The 12682-nt window shown below is 40.2% G+C and overlaps 2 protein-coding genes across 4 annotated transcripts; one reads left to right on the top strand and one right to left on the bottom strand.

Annotated features, from left to right (window-relative positions):
- Positions 1 to 94: 94 nt before the first annotated feature.
- On the top strand, positions 95 to 5054 carry LOC128259488 (plasma membrane ascorbate-dependent reductase CYBRD1). 3 transcript variants are annotated; one of them, XM_052991876.1, is made up of 5 exons: positions 95 to 435; positions 1786 to 2077; positions 3845 to 4054; positions 4141 to 4504; positions 4563 to 5054. In XM_052991876.1, exons 2-5 carry the CDS (start codon positions 1789 to 1791, stop codon positions 4735 to 4737), a joined length of 1038 nt encoding a protein of 345 aa, XP_052847836.1. In that variant the 5' UTR covers positions 95 to 435; positions 1786 to 1788; the 3' UTR covers positions 4738 to 5054. The 3 variants fall into 3 exon arrangements, with proteins under 3 accessions (XP_052847836.1, XP_052847838.1, XP_052847837.1); XM_052991878.1 differs by lacking the exon at positions 1786 to 2077 and having other exon boundaries at positions 107 to 435; XM_052991877.1 differs by lacking the exons at positions 95 to 435; positions 1786 to 2077 and adding an exon at positions 759 to 967.
- LOC128259492 (adenylyl cyclase X E) lies at positions 4917 to 12001 on the bottom strand. Its single transcript, XM_052991883.1, has 12 exons — positions 11802 to 12001; positions 11591 to 11731; positions 11378 to 11522; positions 10967 to 11316; positions 10770 to 10903; positions 9427 to 10362; positions 9119 to 9365; positions 8486 to 8575; positions 8160 to 8428; positions 7700 to 8109; positions 5545 to 5745; positions 4917 to 5477 (listed from the first exon to the last, which is right to left on the bottom strand). Exons 1-12 carry the CDS (start codon positions 11883 to 11885, stop codon positions 5047 to 5049), a joined length of 3438 nt encoding a protein of 1145 aa, XP_052847843.1. The 5' UTR covers positions 11886 to 12001; the 3' UTR covers positions 4917 to 5046.
- Between the last annotated feature and the right edge of the window lie 681 nt (positions 12002 to 12682).

The following is a 12682-nucleotide window of genomic DNA, read 5'->3' as shown; positions in this document are numbered from 1 at the left end:
ATAATATGTAATAAAACAGCTTCTATTTTCATTATATAATAAGTCTTAAGCTATTTTTAATTTTAGCCGGTTTTGCTCATGTGCAGCCCTGATTATCCCGCTTTTTCCAAATGAGTAAACAGACATAAACAAAGCAAAATAGCGGTTAAGCAGATCCAGTTTCATTTTAAGTCCCTTCGATAGAGAAAGTTTGACCTTGCCCTTGCCAAGTTTAAGTAGATTAAATATCAATGAACCTGCCGCTCAGTGTTACAAGTTAATAATATAATGCTGACGTAGTTAAAATCACACAGCATTCAGTTCTTTTATGTGTTGCCAAATTATCTCTTTGTGTTTGTGCAGGTTTTTGTTCTTGTCTTTCCCATTTAAAAGTGTGCATATTGGAAGTATTCCAAATTAAAATTAAGAATTGGATTGTAAACTAAAATCGAATCTGTAAGTTCATCTCTTTGTTTTTAAGCCACGTCTTTTAGAGTAGTTAACAAATAAATAGAACTTTTGGTGGCGGCTTTTCATTAATATCCAACAAGTGGTTTTTAATGTAGTGGTGTGCCTGTGTGTGTTGGAAAGTTTGTTTCCATGCTTCTTTACGGTTTTACCATTCTGAGCTTCCAATGAAAAGCTCATGGAAATGCCAAATGGAAGGGCCAAGAAAGAGAGGGAGGGGATGGGAATTTAGGGCTTTTGACGCCCACACAGCCTTTGCAGAATTTTCACGGCTTTTCCTTTTTTGCTCCATATGGAAGGCACAGCTTCTTGCATTTTAAATAGTTTGTTCAACAAGTAAAGTATGATACGCACATACCAGTTGAAAATAAAGCGAAAATTGTGAAAAACCCAAGAGTGATTGCTTTAAAGTCTCCTTATTGGGTGAAAAAGATAAGCTAAAGCGGTATTCATAATAATACAATCATTATCTGAGAAGCGTGAAGCATCAATTAAGTATACGCCATGTTGTTCTCACTGGGTGAGTCGAAATGCACATACAGTAAAACTTTGTTACGATGAACATTCCTGATTATAAGTCTCTGTATCTTGGAAATACCTACACTGTTTTACAGTTTAAAGTTCTTTCTAGATTATAAATACAATGTATATTTGAGTAAATGTTGTTGTCCAAAAGTATAAAGAATAAAAGGATACAGGATAACTTCCATTTTAAGCACTTTTAAAAACATAAATACATTTTAATACATTTTTGCTAGGTTCAATACCAAATATTTTCTTTTAAATTTTAGTTTGACTTATAGGATACCAACTGCATAACCGCATTATTATGCATAGAACATTAAAGTCAAAGTCTCAATTGAAATGCGGCTCATTGAAATAAGTTCGAATAGACCAGAGGCATGCAAAATGCATAACAAAAAGAGTAATGAATGCACCCCCTTCCCAACCAGAAACAAACCACCTGGTGTGGCATACTAACCAGCATTTCTTGGCACCCGCCTTACCCCACTGGAATTCGAATCCGACTCGGAATCGGCATCAAAAATCAAACAATTATCCATGGCGAAGTGAACAATATGTGCGATTATCGCATGCGAGAAATTCGTGTGGGCAAAAAAGCTTTTTCTATAACCACTGCCGGGCGGCGGCTGGAAAACTTTAAATTCAGTTGCGCATTGCAAGTCGAGGTGTTCGGTTCTTTTTGGTGACTATTGTGTCGTGTTAGCCAGTGTAGTTGGTAGCTAGTGTAGTGTTGTGTCCTAGGGCAATTAACGCTGGCCAAGTATATTGCATGTGTGATTTTGTGGTGAACTATTGATTAATCGGTGTGCACAGACAATGTCGAAGGATACGGACGTGGAGCAACAGGCGACGAAGCCGGAAAGTGGAGTCGTCCAGGTGGCAGCAGCCATTCCGGAGGAGTCCCCCACCACGGTGTCCACCACAACGACGGTGATCACCGTCTCCAATGGGGAAAAGCCAGTGGAGTTGACAATAGCAACAACGGCAACACCTGTGGCACCTGCAACAGCAGAACAAGTGCAACCTGCAACAACCATTGCTGGCATTGAATTGGCCACACCGACAGCAACAGCAACAGCAACATCACCAACATTAACCACAACAGGTAGACAGTAGTGAATGGCATTGGATTTTGGCTTCAAGTTTGATTAGTGCCAAGTAAAACCAACAACCTGCCACCACTTGAGTGTTTGGTGTTTGGTTTTAGTAAAAGTTTAAGCAAAAGCCAAAGCAAAACGCACAGCAAGAGTAGCTCCCCGCTTTTCACCATCGACTCACTCACGATCGGCAACTAGCTGAATTTCACTTTAGTTTTTGCAGCCTTTATTTATTTTACTTTTGCTGTCTTCGATTTTACACGCTTTTCCAAAGCAGTCAGTTTTACTTTCGGCGCGCCTCTAGTCTGCACGAGTATCTATAGATCGTTTCTTTCAAATTTTGCGCACGATCTGCTGCAACGCTTTGCTGGCTAGCTCGTCTCTGGCACGCCCACTTAACCCTAATAATTAATAATAATTAACAATCATAATCACAACTAATATATACATATAAGCCAATTAATTTCACTCGCCCAGCGTCGAACCCAGAGTCCAAAAAAATAAAAAATGGAGAGCAGTCGAATTCATTGAACAACTTGGGGGGACGCGTGGCCACTGCCATTTACCAGCATTTATAATTACGACTTGGCTGGCAGCTACAAATGTCTCTGGCCCACTTATCAGTCAATTTACAGGCTAACACTTTGCAGTCTGGCTTATTTGCAGTTTGCTCGAGTTGAAATCGTTCAAATTAAAACATCATTTGCATACCAAACTTCAATTAGGGCAACAGCTAGCGAACCCTTATCGAGTGCATCTGCACCCAAGTTTGGGAGCAGAACTGCATTTGAAAAAATCTCTTTTTTAAAGGTTTGAGATGTATTTATCTTGTCCATATGCTATGATTTGACCATATGGAACTGTAGAATTTATATTTCTCCCTATGCTTTTATATATGGAAAATTATTCAGCTAACACAATGTATTTTTTATTTTCGAAAACTAATTTTGTTAGGTCTTCAACCAGTTTATTAATGTTTTGTTTGGCAAAATCAGAGTTTAAAGTCAACTATTACTATCATTCACTAAACTTAATTTGAAATAATCAAATGTATGTACATTAACTTTCACTAGTTGAATGAAAATAATTTTTAATTTATTTAATGTGTCTTGCTACAACATCAAAACAGAAGGTACATGTACGATGCTATTTAAAGCGCTTTCAGTATCAGATGGTGAGACTATCTGGAGAACCGTCTGATAAAATTGTTACGCCTGCCAGACAGATAAAGTGTAAACGGAAGAACTCTGCGCTGGCGAAAATTAATGCTGGGTAAACAAACGTAGATGTTTACCCATGAATTAGGCAAATTAGGCCTAATGGGTGTGTCCGAGTGGCGGGGAAAAGGCTTAGCTTTTCCCATAAATTGATATGCAGACGATATGATGAGATCTTGTTTACATGCTGTATCGTATTGCTGGCGACAAAGGAACTGTTTGTTTTTCGTAGCCTATGCAGCTGCCATTATTCCGGATCAGATGTTCGTCTATTAAAAAATGGGCTACAAGTTTTGTAAACTTCTGGCTGTTCTTATGTTATCAGCAAGTGTTTTTTTTTTTAATCTTTGGGCACAGACGACAGGTGGAAAACGTAATTGAAGAGTGTTTATTACAAGTAGCCATAAACTAAGAGTTTGGAACATATGTATATGTGTATATATATCCCCAATATCTCTACCCTTGAATGAGTTCAGCGATTAGATCGCTAAAAATGCGTGCCATGCGTAATGGTTTCTATTTTTAACTCATCCCAACCGCTTTTGTTGGCACTTGCAGGCAGCGGCAAAGCCAACATGGATCCGGCGCTGATCAACTTCAAGGTTCTGTATGTGCTGACCCAGCTGTGCGGCCTGACGATGATCGTCCTGGTGGGCACCTGGATTGGCCAGCACTTTGGCGGACTCGGCGGCAGCTCCAATCCCAAGCTGGAGTTCAACTGGCATCCGCTGTTCATGACCATTGGGTTTATCTATCTGTATGGCAACTGTGAGTAGAGGCGGCGGAAAAGGTGCCACTAATCCACTCCCATTGCATAGCTTAACTTATGTTTTTTGTTTTCGGTTATCCCACAGCTATACTGATCTATCGCGGTTTCCGCACCACGCGCAAGAAGACACTGAAGCTCACCCACGCTGGCATCCATATGGCTGCCTTTATTCTGACGGTGATTGCCTTGAAGACCGTCTTCGATTCGCACAATTTGGCCAGTCCGCCCATTCCCAATCTGTATTCGCTGCACTCTTGGCTGGGCTTGTCGGCGGTCATTGTCTTCTCGCTGCAATATGTGGCCGGATTTGTGGCCTTTTTGGCGCCGGGACTGAGGGAGAACTACAGGATCGCCTTGATGCCGCTGCACATCTACTTCGGACTGTTCGGCTTCGTTCTGGCCATCGCCAGTGCCCTGATGGGACTCACCGAGAAGGCCATCTTTGCCATGTAAGTGTAGGGTAGCATTAAGGTAGCTAGACTCGATAATCAAAGCAATTGTACTTAGCACAAATCCCCCGTATTCCACGCTGCCCACTGCTGGTGTGCTGGCCAATGTGATTGGCGTACTGTATGTGGTCTTTGGCGCTCTGGTTGTCTACCTGGCCACCGAACCCGCCTACAAACGAAAGCCCATTCCCGAGGACACGGCTCTGCTGAGCTCCAGCTCCGGCAATGAGTAAGGACCCCCAAAATCAGCTGCAATGCTTACTTAAGCTCAAAGAAAACTGTGCACAAAACCAAACGAAACCGATGACCTGATCACACGGATGGTGCTTTTGTTGTTGACGATGCCTGTATTATCTGTAGCAAGTACATAACTTAATGACTATGTATAATTCCGGACTATCCACATACGTATATATGGTCCACTGGGGTCAGCGTGTGCTCAAATCGTAACGTATTTAACCTCATGAAGAACATTTGCTTTGAACTGTACGAATACATCTCTATCTATGTGTGTGTTACATGTATGCTTAAATAAATATATATTAATACAGGAGGCTGCTCTCCTCCTCCTCCACTTCGTCCAGATCCTCTCCAGCCTCCTCCTCGAACTCATCCTCCGACGTGGAAGCCACATAGTTCGGCGCAAATGTTAGTGGCACAGTTTCGATGGTCATACCCTTTGAGCTCATCATGCTCATGCTCAGTTGGTCGTGATCGTGGAAGGACATATCCTTGTTTAGTTCCACCAGATAGGTGGGCACCTTGCCCACTCCCTTGACCTCCGTGTGACCCCGGTAATTGCAGCGGATGTTGAACTGTCGCAGCACCTTGGCAGTGTGCCTCGTCACCTGGATATTGTGCGGCAGTCCAGTGGAGGTCATCCGAGAGGCCATATTGACGGTGTGACCCCAGATGTCGTAGTGCGGCTTCGAGAGTCCAACCACGCCGGCCATCACGGGTCCATGGGAGATGCCTGATTATCCAGGAAAGGATTAAGGATAACAAAGATATTTAACTTGGCAAATCAAAGTTCAACCCACCTATCTTTAAGCTGCCGTCGAAAAACGAATTATACTTGGAAAACACGTGGTTGTAGCGAATATCTTGCATGATGCGCAGTAGATCCAAAGCGAATTCGGTCATCACCAGGACGGCGGCATCTTGCACTTGGGCATATGGCTGGCTGACGGTATCTCCGCTAATTTCATCATCTTCGGTGCTTCCAAAATGAACAGTCAGCACTAGAAACAAATAATACAATGATAAGTAACTAAAGATCACTCAAGGGGTTACCCCTCAGAGCAAATTGATTGCCATTCAAAGCTGAACAATTTTGATTTGGATCAATTTGATGTATGCTATAACAAATTGGAAACCTCGAAAAAATCAGTAAACATTTCAGTTTTTTTATAAAAACTTTAGGAAATAATGGTTTAGTATTGGAATGTTACACCTCATTGCATTCGTCATAAAATTTCCAACAAACTGGCATTCACAGCTCAAAAATTTTGTTTTGGGTCAATTTTCGTAAAAAATGATGATGGTACCCCTTATAAAAAATGCTAAAATCGGCGATCTCCAAAAAACGAGTTTAAATTGCAGTTTTTTGATCGAAACCTTAATTAATAATGGTTTAATGTTGGAATGCCATACCTTGTTGAATTCGTCATAAAATTTCCAACAAACTGGCATTCACAGCTCAAAAATTTTGTTTTGGGTCAATTTTCGTAAAAAATGATGATGGTACCCCTTATAAAAAATGCTAAAATCAGCGATCTCCAAAAAACGAGTTTAAATTGCAGTTTTTTGATCGAAACCTTAATTAATAATGGTTAATGTTGGAATGCCATACCTTGTTGAATTCGTCATAAAATTTCCAACAAACTGGCATTCACAGCTCAAAAATTTTGTTTTGGGTCAATTTTCGTAAAAAATGATGATGGTACCCCTTATAAAAAATGCTAAAATCAGCGATCTCCAAAAAACGAGTTTAAATTGCAGTTTTTTGATCGAAACTATAATTTATAATGGTTCAATGTTGGAATGCCATACCTTGTTGAATTCGTCATAAAATTTCCAACAAACTGGCATTCCCAGCTCAAAAATTTTGTTTTGGGTCAATTTTCGTAAAAAATGATGATGGTACCCCTTATAAAAAATGCTAAAATCAGCGATCTCCAAAAAACGAGTTTAAATTGCAGTTTTTTGATCGAAACCTTAATTAATAATGGTTTAATGTTGGAATGCCATACCTTGTTGAATTCGTCATAAAATTTCCAACAAACTGGCATTCACAGCTCAAAAATTTTGTTTTGGGTCAATTTTCGTAAAAAATGATGATGGTACCCCTTATAAAAAATGCTAAAATCAGCGATCTCCAAAAAACGAGTTTAAATTGCAGTTTTTTGATCGAAACCTTAATTAATAATGGTTTAATGTTGGAATGCCATACCTTGTTGAATTCGTCATAAAATTTCCAACAAACTGGCATTCACAGCTCAAAAATTTTGTTTTGGGTCAATTTTCGTAAAAAATGATGATGGTACCCCTTATAAAAAATGCTAAAATCAGCGATCTCCAAAAAACGAGTTTAAATTGCAGTTTTTTGATCGAAACCTTAATTAATAATGGTTTAATGTTGGAATGCCATACCTTGTTGAATTCGTCATAAAATTTCCAACAAACTGGCATTCACAGCTCAAAAATTTTGTTTTGGGTCAATTTTCGTAAACAATTTTTTATAAAAAATGCTAAAATCAGCGATCTCCAAAAAACGAGATTAAATTGCAGTTTTTTGATCGAAACTATAATTTATAATGGTTCAATGTTGGAATGCCATACCTTGTTGAATTCGTCATAAAATTTCCAACAAACTGGCATTCACAGCTCAAAAATTTTGGGTTGGTAGTAAAAAAATGGGAAACTTGGGCAAAAAAGTTTTTTGATAAAAACTCTAAAAAACAACTGAATGCGAAAGTTTCATGTCTCTAGCTAATAGACTAAGCTATGAAAATGTATGGAAACAGACGGACTTGTCTTCTTATATTGACTTGTCTTGTTTTGTTTATCAAGAATATATATACTTTTTGGGGTCAAAAAAGGGATCTGCAAAATCATAAAACAATTTGGAATATCTCAAATGTGGGTAACTGCTTAAGATTTTAAAAGCAAAGCTATATTCAAACAGATAATCACCGCTGGATCTGCGTCTCACTTCCGATTCTGTTTCGGGCTGCGGCACTGGAATGTCGATCGAGAAGTCGGTGTAGTGGTCGGCCTCGAGGCCACAGGCCACCATGTAGGTCCAGCCCATCACCTTGATCTTCTCGACCTTGTACCTCAGTTGGTAGCTGACCAGGAGGTCGTCGAAGCAGCAGATGATCTCGTGCAGGATGCGCAGACCCGCTGTGCCCGCACTGAAGTTCTCGATGGAGGCGAACATCACGGCCACCTTGGCGAAGTTTTCGGAGTAGAGCTGATCGGTGGGTCGCCGCACCCTGAACACCTCGGCCACGTGGAAGGGCAGGATGTTGGCCATGATGATCTTGATGGAGCGCAGCTTGTGCTCCGTCTGCGTGTGTGTGTCCTCGTAGCAGACGCGCATGCTGAAGCGGATGGATAAGTGGATGGATTGTAGCACACCTCGCTCACCCACAAGTAGGCCACCTTCTTCAGGTAGTTGATGTGACGCTCCCGGATAACCAAAACGATAAGGAACGCCACCAGGTACCATGTGTGCGCGTAGTCCGCCTTCAGGCCCAGATCTGTGCTCTCCGACCTCTCGAAGGCGAACCCGTAGTAGAAGTGAACCGTGCCCAAGTGGAGGCCAAGTATGAGTAGGCCCACCATCGTCTTGATTATCAGCGGACAGCCCATGATGACGAACAACAGGCTGAGCACGATAACCACACAGTATGTCACCGTCTGAAAGAGCCATTAATATAAACTTTTAAAACGGTTGCTTCACAAAACCCAACCTACCCAGGGTGAAAAGCATTCCGCATAGGACATTTCGTTATACAAGTGGGCTTCAATGATCTCCAGCTCCAGTTTGGCCACATCACAGGAAAACTATTAAGAACATGTAAGAAAGAACATGTGCTATTTTTTTAATTAAAAAAATCAATCATTTTAAATCGGTTTACAAAATATGATAAACACTAAATTGATAGCTTTAATTAATCTATACATTTCGTACAAGATTATTTTATTTTTTAATAATTATTTTTGAGCAACATAATTAAAATCAACAAATATGGATTATTTTCTATCAAAACAACATAAATAAATTACCTTTTCTCCAGCACAAAAATACAAAATAAAAAAAAAATTATAAAAATTTTTTTGTTTAAAAAAATTATCTATAATGTTATTATGATTTTCATTAGAACTTTTAACATATATAAATAAGATATTTATAAATATATTTATTTTTTTACATTTTAAGACTTTCCACACAGGAACTTAGTTTTATTTTGGACAAAAAACTAATAAAACCATCAATATCTTGTTTTAGTTTTTTTTTTTTCTTAAAGAGTATTCTTAAAATAAAAAAGAATCCATATATTTTGTTATAATTACGGTTCCTTGTTTAGTGTCATAGAAAATACGCACCACTGCCAGCGATGACATTACGTAGAGGAGGAGCAGCACCACAACCACCACAGGAACCCTAACGAAAAGCGTTTCCTCGATGTGTTCGGAGATCCTTAAAAACCAGCGGCTGAGGAAGCACGAGGGCTGCGACATGGGCGTCAGTTGCCTACGCTGCAGACTGAGTTTCTTGTAGCCGGCCAGGAAACACAAGATGAACAGGGCGAGAAGGACTCCCAGCATGACAAAGAGGTCAAGGTATTTTGCTCTTTATGAGTGAGAAGATAAAACTAAGAATTACCTTTTTCTATCAACAAACAGAAACCTACGTTCCGATCCAGTTCATGCCGAGGATAGCCAGTCCAGCAAAGAACACCCACAACATGGTGTACTTCATCATCAGATCGGGAAGATTGTGAAAGTCCCACTCCCGCCGCCAGCTGCGAAATACACCCAGAATGAAGTAGATGCGGGCATTGAACATGTGCTCCTCGCTGAAGGTCCGCTTCTCGATGAACCTCTCCCTGCGGCACTCGCTGAAACCGGAGCCCAGTGCCGTGTGCTCCACCTCCCTCATCATCTGGCGCTGCGCCTTGATCTGGATCTCCTCGTAGTAGCCGCCGTGGCTCAAGTGGCAGGAATTTATCGAGGCGTTGCTAATCTCGTTGTCCAGTTCTCCGGGCTCCTCGGGATCGGCTATGCGACTGCTGACCAGATAGGTGCGGATACCCGCTTCCTGCAGTACCACATCATTCTTGGCCTCCTGGGTGCCCTCAATGAACACATAGTGGCCGTCCAGCATGTTTAGAGTCCTCTGGGAGACATGGACCATGCCCGGCACTCCAGATGTCTCCAGCCGATTGGTGATATCCACATCCTTGGACCAGATGTCGAACTGCCACTTGGCGTGCCCGATGATGCCAGCGAGCACCTCGCCCGAGTGCACACCAATCCGCAGATTGATCGCCAGATCGCGACGATTGCTCAAATCCTGCGTGATGTGGATCATGTCCAGCGCTTGGTCCACGCAGCAGGCAGCGTGGGCGGGAAAATAGTTGGGAATGCCCGCCACACAGTTGTAGGCATCGCCCAGGAACTTGATCCGCATCGCACGATTGCGATCGGCAGCCAGGTCAAAGTTCACGAACAGGTCGTGCAGGATCTCCACAAGTTGCGGCGCCTCCAAAGTCGTTGTCAAATGCGTGTAGTTGACCATGTCGGCCACCAAGATGGACACCTCCGGGTAAGGCTCCAAAAATAGTTTCCTATATAAATATCAAAATTATTTCATGTAGGACTTACGAATACATCTTAAAGTTATATAACTTTCTTACTTTCAAATTACAACATTTTTTTGTTTCTTTTTATAAAATTTTAGTTTAGTTTAATTTAGTGTTATTAAATTTAATCTGTTTTCATATTTGGTTTTCAAGGATACAAATAGCTTTAGTTTTGGATACTGCAAAACAAAATCAGAGAAATAACATTTATTTAGCAGTTCTTAGTTCACAAATTTATTTTTTAAGACAAAAATTAATCAAATTTATTAGTAGTATTATTATTTTTGTTATTTACTTTTAGATAATTATTGATGAACTGCAGCTGGGGGTAACCCCTTGAAAGTTTTAAAGTTACGAATTACCATTATTTAATCATAAAGAGGCTCACGCACCTTGTGCTGGACCCATGATGAGTGATATGTTGGTTTTGATCCTCGATGCGGCTGCAGATTTCCTCCTGCAGGGTGCGTACCATTCTGCGTGGTAGGATTGACTCTAGTAGAGCATTCTCCTTTTTTAATACCGTCTAGGCAACCCAAAATAGTCACAGGATATTAATAATACAAACACTTGGAAAGAATTTAGCTACCTGATAGACAATGCTTTGGTACACCAACTGGTAGCGACTTAGAATTGCGCGTCTTAGGTCGTACTCCCGAATCAGGGTGAAGTAAGAATATATCAGGTTCAAGATGAATAGGTAAATCGCATAGGAGCCGAGCAGGGCGGCCGAAACCTTATCGTTGAGGAATTGCATGGTTAAAACGTAGCCAAAGTACACGAGGGAAACGGCCAGGCCCAGGATATAAACGCAGTAGCCTTTGAAGAATGCGATGGGTAAGTTCATGTAGACACAGACCAGCACCACATGATCGTAGCAGGGCACTATGGGGTAAGTGGAGCCATGGTGTACAGCTCCCAATAGGTCAGAGAGGATGTCTGCGATTAAGGGACACATACGTTTAGCAAGACAGTACAAACTCTCACCAAAAGAGCCCACCCATTAGAACTAGCGAAAATGCCATTACCCAGGAAATAACCGCATTGAAGAGGAACCCAACGTTATCCTGCATGCTGCCAAGCATAATAAATGGAGTGAAGAACATAATCACCAAATAGGGCAGCAATGATACCAATACTACATTCTGTAAAATAAAAAGAAAGAAACAATTGTACAAGGAGTCTTATTACCCGGTATGTCCGATAAGCCCACCTTAACTATGGAGAGCAAGAGTATCACATGAATGATCATTAAGAGCTCAATTGTCCAAATAAAGCGACCCACATTCGATAGCATTAATAGCTCCCAAACTCGAGAGCAGGCCATATTCAGGCGCAGACTGTGGCATTTCGTCTGAGTTTGGAAAAATGGCGATATGTACAGCTCCCAGCAAGTAAACTATATAGAATAAGTCGGCATTCACCTTCAAGTGGCGCCATTCCAGATCCTTAATCATGCTTAGCGAGCGGTAGGCCACCACGTCCTCTTGATAATAAGGATTTTCCATTTCAGCGTTGGGTATAAGCTCAGGGTAAGCAATTTCTGATTCAGACTGGTGAGGCAAAGGACAGTGTTTTTATATCAACAAGTACACAAAAAGGTAAACAAGAAATAAAAATTCAAAAAATTTTGGCCATCCTTTTATAGAAATATATATATATATATATATATATATATATATATATATATATATATAAGCACTTTTCGTAATTTTGCATTTAAGTTTAAATTACCTGAAGGCTTTCAGTTTTAATAAAAAGCTTGGAAAATAACATAAATTTAATTATTTTTTTTATTATATTCTAGGTCTCACTGCCAGATAAATCTGTTACATTGTCATGGTTCTGCTGATGTTACATTTTTTGGTCCTGATGAAAAATACTCCAGAAAATAAATGGTACCTTACATGACTGAATTATGCTTGTAAAAAGTCTTATGTTAATTTTATTTGACAGCGCCTAATTTTTGGGGTAATACTAATAGTTTTACATTTTATTTTTTTAATTTGTAGCATACTCTTAGGCTGTATATTATATTGAGCATACTTTTGGGGGTGTAAATTATATTGTAACATAACATACTTTTGGGCAGCAGATACAACTACAAAAACGATTACAACAACAACAAAAACAATTACAACAACAACAAAAACAATTACAACAACAACAAAAACAATTACAACAACAACAAAAACAATTACAACAACAACAAAAACTATTACAACAACAACAAAAACAATTACAACAACAACAAAAACAATTACAACAACAACAAAAACTATTACAACAACAACAAAACAATACA

The sequence above is a fragment of the Drosophila gunungcola genome (assembly GCF_025200985.1).
Source record: "Drosophila gunungcola strain Sukarami chromosome 3L unlocalized genomic scaffold, Dgunungcola_SK_2 000005F, whole genome shotgun sequence".
NCBI lineage: Eukaryota > Metazoa > Arthropoda > Insecta > Diptera > Drosophilidae > Drosophila > Drosophila gunungcola.
The sequence above is the reverse complement of the archived record's forward strand: the minus strand, read 5'-3'. Positions and strand labels throughout refer to the sequence as shown.

What these genes read in the sequence shown, in the direction of transcription:
- LOC128259492 (XM_052991883.1), bottom strand. Translation starts at nt 11,885, where the DNA reads ATGGAAAATCCTTATTATCAAGAGGACGTGGTGGCCTACCGCTCGCTA. An exon ending in CTGAAGAAGGTGGCCTACTT is followed by an intron (nt 8,110 to 8,159) that starts GTGGGTGAGCGA and finishes CATCCGCTTCAG; the next exon opens with CATGCGCGTCTGCTACGAGG. An exon ending in AGTGAGACGCAGATCCAGCG is followed by an intron (nt 5,746 to 7,699) that starts GTGATTATCTGT and finishes ATTTGTTTCTAG; the next exon opens with TGCTGACTGTTCATTTTGGA.
- LOC128259488 (XM_052991876.1), top strand. Translation starts at nt 1,789, where the DNA reads ATGTCGAAGGATACGGACGTGGAGCAACAGGCGACGAAGCCGGAAAGT. An exon ending in TATCTATCTGTATGGCAACT is followed by an intron (nt 4,055 to 4,140) that starts GTGAGTAGAGGC and finishes GTTATCCCACAG; the next exon opens with CTATACTGATCTATCGCGGT. An exon ending in GAGAAGGCCATCTTTGCCAT is followed by an intron (nt 4,505 to 4,562) that starts GTAAGTGTAGGG and finishes AATTGTACTTAG; the next exon opens with CACAAATCCCCCGTATTCCA.